This window comes from Plecotus auritus, assembly GCF_963455305.1.
Source record: "Plecotus auritus genome assembly, chromosome: 6".
In the NCBI taxonomy this organism is placed as follows: Eukaryota; Metazoa; Chordata; class Mammalia; order Chiroptera; family Vespertilionidae; genus Plecotus; species Plecotus auritus.
In genome coordinates, this window is record NC_137773.1 from 89,679,271 (window position 1) to 89,689,471 (window position 10,201).

General features: G+C 53.5%; 1 protein-coding gene across 1 annotated transcript in view; it reads right to left on the reverse strand.

Moving 5' to 3' along the window:
- The window catches only part of DOCK6 (dedicator of cytokinesis 6), a 43,387-nt gene extending 33,450 nt beyond the window's left edge, over positions 1-9,937 (reverse strand). Inside the window, 5 exon segments of the mRNA XM_080675452.1 lie at positions 45-174; positions 431-499; positions 769-944; positions 1,617-1,704; positions 9,821-9,937. Of these exon segments, the coding sequence (XP_080531578.1) occupies positions 45-174; positions 431-499; positions 769-944; positions 1,617-1,704; positions 9,821-9,864 (507 nt within the window). The 5' untranslated portion in view covers positions 9,865-9,937.
- Between the last annotated feature and the right edge of the window lie 264 nt (positions 9,938-10,201).

The following is a 10,201-nucleotide window of genomic DNA, read 5'->3' on the forward strand; positions in this document are numbered from 1 at the left end:
CACACATATACCCCTGCAGTGATCCCGACCCAGGGATCCCTCACCGAGTCCTCTGGCCCAGATTTCTCGTCTCCAGAAGCATCCTGTTCAAAAACCTGGCGGGTGAGGCCTTTCTGTCGCTCTCGCTGGGTCTCTGTGGTGATGGGACTGTATGCTGAACTCAGATGCTGGTACCTAGGAGGAGGCGGGGCTGGGTGAGTAGCAGGGACCAGAGCTCCCCCGGACTCCCTGATGCACCCAGACACACCTGCAAGGCCAGGTGATGCCTGCGAGACCATCCACCTACCCTGTACTCCATCACTGAAGTCCAGCTGCTCATGCAGTGACAATGGGCAGATAAGCAAGAGGACCAGCCACAGACAATGGGCTCTTCTGGGCTCAGACCTGGCCTCTTGACCCTCCACCCTGAGCTGCCCCCAGCCAGACCCACCTTCTGTGGGCGATGATCCAGTCCTCTGTATACATCTCCACCGCGGCCCTCACCTGGGCATCCAGCTTTCTGCGCAAAATAAAACCAGGGCAAACAGAGGCAGGGCCTAGTGCTAGTCCTTCCAGTGAGCTGTGAGGTGGGGCATGCCCTTCCGCCTGTCTCAGGGATAGGGAGATAGAGGCTCAGAGAGGGAGGGTGACTTGTCCAGGCCACACAGAGGAGGCAGGATTTGAATTCAGGGCTGTTGGGAGTTTGATGGGAAAGGAGGTATAGATGGGGACGGGGTGCATGGAGGCAGAGTGGAGTTATGAACAGGGAGGGCATGGGGTGGAACCCACCCATCCTTGGGGATCCCGAGCTCTGTGGTCCGGCATTCTCGGGGCTGCAGCAGCAGCTCCAGGTCGTCAGCTGGAAACTCGACCAGGTCTCGGAGAGGCCCGGGCTCAACATCTGGTGGCCGGCTCAGCAGCACATCCTCAAAGTCCAGGGGCTCAATGACTTCAGTCAGTGGGACCTGGTTCAGAGCAAAGTGGCCGTGACCCCAGTCCTGGGCACTAGGAGTGGGGGTGGAGGTAGAGTGTGGGCATGGGCTGGCCTCAGATTCAAATAAGAGGGCAGTGGGAGCCATGGAGGGCGCTGGAGCTGGAGAGGTTCTATGAAGGGTGGTGACCTCAGACTCTCCTCTCCCAGCCCAGCTATGCCGGCCCCACCCCTTTCCAGGCAGGAAATCACACCCTGTGCCTGGAAGGGCAGGGAACTAATCGTGGAAGGAAAGGCCTACTGACTGCAGCAAAGACACAGACAATTCCTCAGGCCCAGTGGCAAGATGGCCCCACCCCCTTCCCTCTGCAGCTGATGGACCTCCCAACCCTCAGGCCGCCTCCCCCATCTTCATCTGGGTGGTCCAGGCAGCAGGAGGTGGGGCTACATCAGGCTGGAGTCTCTCCCCCACCCCACCCCGCCACTCAAAGGGAGGTCCCCCGCCCCAGGAATCACCCTCCCCACTCACAGGGAAGCGGGAATGGGGACAGCACTGGGGCCGGGCCAGGAACCCCTCCCCTGCCACAGCTTTCCCACAGGACAGGGCACTAGTGGGTGGGGTGGGCGGGACAGAGCCCAGGCACAGGGGAACCCCACCTCTACTAGAGGGCGGGGTCTGGGCAGGGGGCACCTCCCCAACACTTACCCCCAGGGAGCTGCTGCAGCGTCTGCTGGAGTGGGGAGAGCCGCTGCGTTCCCGGGACACCTGCTTCCTCACCTCGGCTGCCACTGTCCTGTGGGGACAGGAAGGGGGCCCGTGGGGACAGGAAACTTGGGCAGCCGGGCCCTGAGAACTGGGGCTTCGGGGCCAACAAATTAATTCTGCGAGAGAAGAATCCAGGCTGAGGCAAGAAAACAACAGGCCGCTTGGCAAAGAGAACTTAGGCTTCCAGATCCACACGTCTTATACTGCCGCCCTTCCTACCCCCTCTCCAGGCACAGATGGGGGCAACTGCTACTGGGAAGGGCCACGAGGGGTCACAGATCCCTCTTCATCCAACCCCCACCCTCACCATGCCATCCCTCTGGTCTCTGCTTTCTCATCTGGGGGATCTCTGTCCACCCTGGGGTCCCTCAAACACCTCACTACACAGCCCATCCTATGTGGGCACCATCCTATGCTTGCTAGGGTGCCTTGGACAGGTCACTCCTGCCACTCAGCCTCAGTTTACCCATTTGTGGCTGTCCTGACCTCACAGGGCTGTTGTGGGGAGCAGGGCAGGGGCCTGGCAATCAGAGGGCACTCCATGCATTCTCAGGGAGTCTGAGAGGGGCTGACGGTGTATAAGAGGCCGGCAGAACTCTCAGAGCACACCCCGCAACCAAGGTTAGGGCTGCGGCCTGCTTGAGTCACCTAAATCTGCCCTTTAAAGGCAAGGAGGGACAGGACCCTCGAGGAGGGGCCAGCAGGAAAATCGGGGACAAGTCCCTGTGAAAGCAGGGATCCCCAGGCCCTCAATCCTTCAGCAGAGCTTAGAAGGAGGGGAAGGAGAGAGAGCCATGCAGTTGTCTAGGGACATCTCTGTGAAGCAGGATCCAGGACTGTGTGGCCCCCACGGAGGCCCTAGCGTTGGACCCTGCATATCACAGGTGCTCAATAAATGTGGGTTTTTTAATGGAATGAGTAAATCCCTCCCCAACTCCCACCTGGTCCAACTTTCTTAAATCCATTGTAAATTGGGGGAAGCCTCAGACCTTTTAGCTGTGTGGCTTTGGGCAGTTGGCACACCTTTTCTGGGCCTCAGTTCCTCTTAAATTGAGAGGGCAGTTGCCTGAGTGTTCAGGCCTCCGTTCTGCTTCCCACTCTTCTGTGTGTGTGAAAATTTTCATAATAAAAAGTTTCACCCCCAAAAGCTCTATACTGAGGATTGCAAACTTGATGGCCCACAGGCCACCACTGAGATGGATGTGTGCAGTGGGGCGGGGTGGAGGAGACTGGGGCCAACTGAGAACCTTAGCTCCATCCAGAAGCCTGAATTCAAGTCCATATGCGTCAAACAAAATTTGACCATGACCCTGACCCAACATGGGGGCCTCCAGTTTCACACCTTTTTATTTTTTTATTTTAGAGAGGAAGGGAGAGGGAGAGATAGAAACATCAATGATGAGAGAGAAATCACCGATTGGCTGCCTCGGGCACACCCCCCTCTGGGGATCAAGCCCGCAACCAGGACAGGCACCCCTGACCGGAATAGAACCCGGGACCCTTAAGTCCGCAGGCCTATGCTCTATCCACTGAGCCAAATCAGCTAGGGCACCTCACTCCTTTTCTGTCCCTGCATTCTATTTATTTTCTGTCAACTGTCCCTGAGTCTTGCTTCTATTGATGGGGAGGGGCAGGATTCTAGAAAATTCAAAGGGTGTTCAAAATTAGGGATCTGTCTCCAAATTAGGGAAATTCCCAAAATTGGGCTGCCTCCTCTGGAAGTCTGGGCACACAAGGACTTTGGGGGTAATTTACAAAAGATGCCTGGACAGGGGACCTGTCTGTGTCCTGGCCCAGCTGTTCTGCAGCTGCTGCCCCGAGCGGGAGCGGGAGGCGGGGGCGGTGGGGGGGGAGAGGGAGGGCTAGAGCTCCAGCTTCGTTTTGTCATTAGGCGTGGAGAGGCCCCTGCGGTGGGAAGGGATGGGTCCACAACGCCATGGCCATGGGAGCCAGTTCCGAGTCGCAGGGCTCTGTTCTTGGAGCTGGGCGGGCAGGGTGACCTCCCCTCTGCGGAGCTCTAGGCTCAGTGACAGGATGCACACTTGCTGAGCTGTTTTGAGTGTAGGGCCTGGCACACGGTAAGTGCCCAATTAAGGCTCGCTGTCACCATGTTGCCCCAAAGAGGATCTTGGGAACTAGAATTCTGGCCCCGTCTTTGACACCAAAGGAGACAGGCTCAGAGAGGGGTCTGACCCACCCAGGGTCAGCAGCTGAACGCAGCAAGAACTGAACCCTGGCCAGCTGGAGGTCAAAGTGTGCGCCCCTCAGCACTCCCTATGACTATGATGGGAGAAGGAACCCCAAGAACAGGCCTCCAGAACCTACTTCTTCCCTGTCCATACGCACCCTGCACACCAGCCCTGTCCAGCCTTGGGGCTTCAACACCTTCTCAACACTAACGAATCCTTGGGTTTGCTCCATGTGACACCTGTCTCTGCGTGTGCCCACGTGGGGGGCCTTGCGGGCATCCTGCAGAGGTGTGACGGTCACCGGCCCCCAGTCTCCCTGCCTCACGAAGGGCAGCCCCAACCTCTCAGGTGTTTGGAACCCACCCCTGGGAGTCACCCCCAACTCCTCTCTGCCTCCACGCCAGGCGCCCTCACATAGAGCACCTTTCAAGAAGGCAGGCAAACTGTTGAGCTGAACTTAGTGATTTTCCTGGAAGTATCTCACAATTGCGGTAAGGGACACTGCAGGTGGTGGGTTAGAGCTATCGGTGAGATCAGTCCTCCAACGGTGAAAAACTGACAACCCTATGTGACACTAAAGAGTTGCTCAGCCCTAGCCGGTTTGGCTCAGTGGATAGAGCATCGGCCTGCGGACCAAAGAGTCCTGGGTTCGATTCCGGTCAAGGGCATGTACCTCAGTTGCAGGCTCCTCTTCGGCCCAGGCCCTGGTTGAGGCTCGTGCAGGAGGCAACCGATAGATGTGTTTCTCTCACATTGATATTTCTCTCTTTTGTCTTTCCCTCTCTCTTCCATTCTCTCTTAAAAGCAATGAAAAAATATCCTCAGGTGAGGATTTAAAAAAGACAAAAAGACATAGTCTTAAGAGGAAAAAAAAAAAAAAGAGTTGCTCAGAGGGGAAAGATGGAGCATTATTGGGAATTCATGTGAGACTGTGGAACTTAGCCCAGGGCTGGCCAGATTAACAAAGGTCTTACCCTCACAGGGGAGGAGGACGATAATCCAGAACAAGAATGATAGAAGCCTCGAATGCTCCGTGTTCCCATTTGTGCAAAAAGTGAGGGAAGAAAGTGAATCCAAATAACATCACAAAGAGATTCCTCTTTATACCCCCACCACCACACTCCCGACTGGAAGACAAATATTACGAGTGCCAGTGATGATGTAGAACAATGGTAACTCTCATGTGCTGGCGGTAAAAAACCCGTGTAAAACCATCTGTAATTATCAAGGAAAGCTAAAGATATGCCCATCCAGCAATTCCCCTTGGAGGCATACTTAGGAGGAAACACGTGACCAAGAATGTTCTCAGCAGCCCTGATGGTGACAGCCCAGCACGAAACAACTCACGAGTTCCTTGAGCACAGACGGAGAATTCATAGGCAGGGGAATACTATGCAGCAAATGTAAAGGACGAACCTGACTACAGGCAACTGGACAGATAAGCCCTGCTCCTGACATTATGCTGGGTGAAAGCGGGGTCCAAGGACTAGACGTCCCACATAATTCTATTTATAGGAGGCTCTAAACATGCAAAACTAAGCCCTGGCCAGGTAGCTCAGTTGGTTAGAGCATCGTCCCGATACCCCAAGGTTGAGGTTTTGATCCCTGCTCAGGGCACATACAAGAATCAACCAATGAATGCATAAAGAAGTGGAACAGCAAATCAATGTTTCTCTCTCTCAAAATAAAATTTAAAATAAATAAATAAACAGGCAAAACTAACCCATAGCAGACATGGAGCCATCCTGGATGAGAATCCATAATGCAAGTGAGGAGGGGATGGCAACTGCCAATGGCATGGCAGTTCTGAGGGGCAGAGCCAGGTGCAGCTTAGGAGGGGCTGCTGGATTGGGGAGGCTCAGGAAGAAGGAGATAGCCCCCATCTATTTTTTTTATTTTATTTTTATTATTTTTAAAAATATATATTTTATTGATTTTTCACAGAGAGGAAGGGAGAAGGATAGAGAGTTAGAAACATCGATGAGAGACATCGATCAGCTGCCTCCTGCACACCCCCAACTGGGGATGTGCCCGCAACCAAGGTACATGCCTTTGACCGGAACCAAACCCGGGACCCTTCAGTCCCCAGGCCGACACTCTAGCCACTGAGCCAAACCGGTTAGGGCATAGCCCCCACCTTGACCTAAGTGGTTTTTCCTTGGAATTTGTTTTATTTTTATTTATTTATTTTTAAAATATATTTTATTGATTTTTTACAGAGAAGGAGGGGGAGAGATAGAGAGTTGGAAACACTGATGAGAGAGAAGCATCGGTCAGCTACCTCCTGCACACCTCCTACTGGGGATGTGCCCGCAACCAAGGTACATGCCCTTGACCGGGATTGAACCTGGGACCTTTCAGTCCGCAGGCCGCCACTCTATCCACTGAGCCAAACCGGGTAGGGCGATTTGTTTTATTTTTAAATTGTTACTATTTTTTAAAAATTAGACAATATATTTTTATTGATTTCAGAGAGGAAGGGAGAGGGAGAGAGAGAATGATGAGAGAGATCATTGATCGGCTGCCTCCTGCACACCCCACACTGGGGATGGAGCCCAAAATCCAGGCATGTGACCTGACAAAGAATCAAACCGTGATCTCCTGGTTCATAGGTCAAGGCTCAACCACTGAACCACACCGGCCGGCCGGGCTCCTTGGCATTTGTATTATAACTGAACCTTGTACTTCCCTGCATGCATGTTTTACATAACCATTTTTAAAAGGTAATGACATTTCTAAAGAAGACAGAAGGAAGGCCAAGAGACACATGAAAACATGCTCAAAGTCACTAATTATCCGAGAGATGCAAATCAAAACGACAATGCGATACCATCTCACACCTGTCAGAATGGCTATCATCAACAAATCAACAAACGACAAGTGTTGGCGAGGATGTGGAGAAAAAGGAACCCTCATGCACTGTTGGTGGGAATGCAGACTGGTGCAGCCACTGTGGAGAACAGTATGGAGTTTCCTCAAAAAACTGAAAATGGAACTCCCATTTGACCCAGTAATCCCACTCCTAGGAATATATCCTAAGAAACTAGAAACACCAATCAGAAAGGATATATGCACCCCTATGTTCATAGCAGCACAATTTGCAATAGCTAAGATTTGGAAACAGCCTAGGTGCCCGTCAGCAGATGACTGGATCAGAAAACTATGGTACATCTACACAATGGAATACTATGCTGCCATAAAAAAGAATGAATTATTACCATTTGTAGGCACCTGGATGGAATTAGAGAACATTATGCTAAGTGAAATAAGCCAGTCAATGAAAGAAAAATACCACATGATCTCACTCATTTGGGGATAATGAAAAACAGTATAAACTGATGAACAAAATGGCAGATACACAGGCAGTAAAGCATCAAACAGGCTGTCAAATTACAGCGGTAAGGTTAGGGAGAGGTGGGGGAAATAAGAGATCAACTGAAGGACTTATATGCATGCATATAAGAGTAACCAACGGATGCAAAACATTGGGGGGTGAGGGCATGTATGGGAGTGGGGGGGGGGCAATGGTAAGATATGTACACATATAATACCTTAATAAAAAAAATTTTAAAAATAAAATAAAATAAAATTTTAAAAAAAAGGTAATGACTTTTGCATGTGCTCATATTTGCAGACATATTGTGGACGGAGCAAGAAGGAGCTATTTCCTTGAAATCCTAGAGGTACCTTTGGAATTTTGTCACTGTCTGTTTCATGGCCCTCCACTAGTCCAACAAATCATTGTCATTAAATGAGAAATGCAAGCTGCCTCCTATCAATCCACTGTGGGGCAGAAGGCAGACACTGCTGCTAGATGCCCAAGAAGAATGGACACCCTGAGAGATATGTAGTGGCAGAAAGAGGCACAGTTCCCAAGGTTGCTTTGGGCTCTGGAGCCACACACTCCTGGGTTCACTGTCCCACAAGAGACCCTCTACAATGACCTAACCACTCTGAGTCTCAGTTTCACTGGTTATACCTATACCAAGGGGCTCTGGTGACAAACAATTAACATCCCAAATGGAGATAAGCATGCGATAAGCATTATTATAAGTGCTGGTCATTATCACCATTCTATATGGTATTTTATTTTAAATAGTACAAGTGAAAAAAATGAACAAGTTATATTGCACACAAGAACATTTGTCCATATTATTTACATTCACAAGAGTTTGGACTTTTAGGTTGTCATCCAAAATCTTGTGGGTTTTTTTTTTCTAGAATCTGTTCATTAAGAAATTGGGGGACTGTCTTATGTTCAGGTTAATATGGTATTTGTGGAAGGAAGGAAGGAAGGAAGGAGGGAAGGGAGGAAGGGAGGGAGGAAGGAAGGAAAACAGGCCTAGATCTGAGCATGTAAGACACCTGGGTGTCCACCGGACAGCTCTGGAAACCTCATCAGAGTAGCTAGAAGACTTGAGCCATTTGCTTGTGGTTCACTGGGGCCCCAGGACCTTTCTCTGCTCTTCTTACTCTGGGTTCTGTAGCATCTGTTTCCCAGGGTGAGACCCAGGACCCCTCTTACTCACAGAGTGGAAGCCAGGACCCAAGGACATAGGGACTGAAAGGCAAAGAAACAGCCTCAGAGACATCAAAGTTCCAAAACAGAGAGACGGTTCAGAGACAGAGATGACAGACATAAAAACTGCCCGGACACCACGTCACATCTCTGTTTAGAACCCTTCATGGGTCCCACCTCATTCAGGATAAAAGTTAAAGTCCTCCCACAGCCCACAAGGCCCCGCACAATCTGTTGCCACTGTCCCCTTCTTCAGTCTCCCCAGCCCGGCTGGTCTCAGATGCTCTGTGAGCACACTATGCCTTTGTGAACACACAGCGCCTTTGCACTGGCCCTTTCCTGTGTTTGGACCCTTCTCCCACATACAGGCAAGGACCCCTTCCTGGCCTCCTTCAGATATTTGCCCAAATGTCACCTTCTCTTCCAGGCATTCCTGACCCACCTCCCATATCTAACATAACCACCACCCTCCCTATCTCCCTTCTCTGCCTTGTGTATCCCCATAGCACTTGTCACTAATAAATAATCGACTTTATTGTGCTTCTCATCTGTACCCCCTACTGTCTCTGCTCCCAAGGGTGAGATCTTTCCTTGGGTCTCCATCAGGCCAGTGCTGGACCACTCCAGGGTGGCTTTTTCACTGGGGGTCAGGTCCCCTGTGGAGAGGAACACTAAGCAGATACTGATCCCTCTGTGGAGGCAAAACCCCGAGGCCGGTTCACATCCCTCTCCCAGGCCGGCTCACAATCTTCAGTCACGGAAATGGATCCCCCAGCGCCTGGTGCCTGCCCCCTCCCCCGTCTGCCCACCAGCTGGTTCCGTCCCCAGCCCCCACTCTCTCCATTCAATCACCCATCCATCCCCAGCCCGTCCAGCCGGTGCTAGGAGAGCCTGAAGCTGGGCGGGGGGACATCCACAGCTGTCTCTTACCCCCCAGACAGCTGGACACAGAACCCTGGTGAGGGGGGAGCAGGGGAAACTTTTCCACGGGATTCAAAGGCTGCCAGGACACACTCCCAGTTCCTAAATCCCGGCGCTCCAAACCAGACACAGAGGATGGGACATAAAGACTGCCCCCCACTCCCATACCCTCGACTCGGGGACCGGGGAGAGGCCAGGATGTTGGGAGAGGATGCAGAGGACGCCCGGCTCCAGCTTTCCCTGTACCACCGCCTCCAGGAAGGCCCCCGGGCCACGCCCCCACGGTCCCACGGCTCCGAGGGTGGACCTCAGCCGCCATCCCGCCCGCTGCCCGGACGCGACCCCCAGCCGGGACCCCGTCACCCTCCCACCTCTCCCGGCCCCGGCGGACCTGGCAAAGGCGGAAGGTGCTTGAATGGGGGGGGCGCCCGGGCCGGGTTGGGCCGAACCACCCCGGGGTGGGGCGGGGCGCGGGCACGTGGGGCCGCCAGGAGGGGACCCGGCGGCCGCGCTACCTGTTGATCTTGTGCGCGAAGGCGCGGCGCTCGGCGGCCGCCATGGCGCCCCGCGTCCCGACACCGCCGCCACCGCGCGCACCGTCCGGGTCGTGGCCACCGCCACCGTCTCCTGGATCTGGGCAGCCGGGCTGGGCGGGGCGGGGCCGGGGCCGGAGGCGGGGCCCTTCCGGATGTCCCGGGCCGCTCTGTGCTGCCCCTGCCGGCCAGAGGGGCGCTTGTCCCCCTGCCGCCCCTGCTCCCTCGGGGCTGGGGTGGGGAAACTGAGGCTCAGAGCCGAGAGACGGAGAGAGGCTCCAGGACTGATGCCGGGGGTTCCGGCGGCGGGGGCGGGGGGAGAGGGGGGGCGAGGTTCGGACTCCAGGGGAGGCTCTTTCTGCC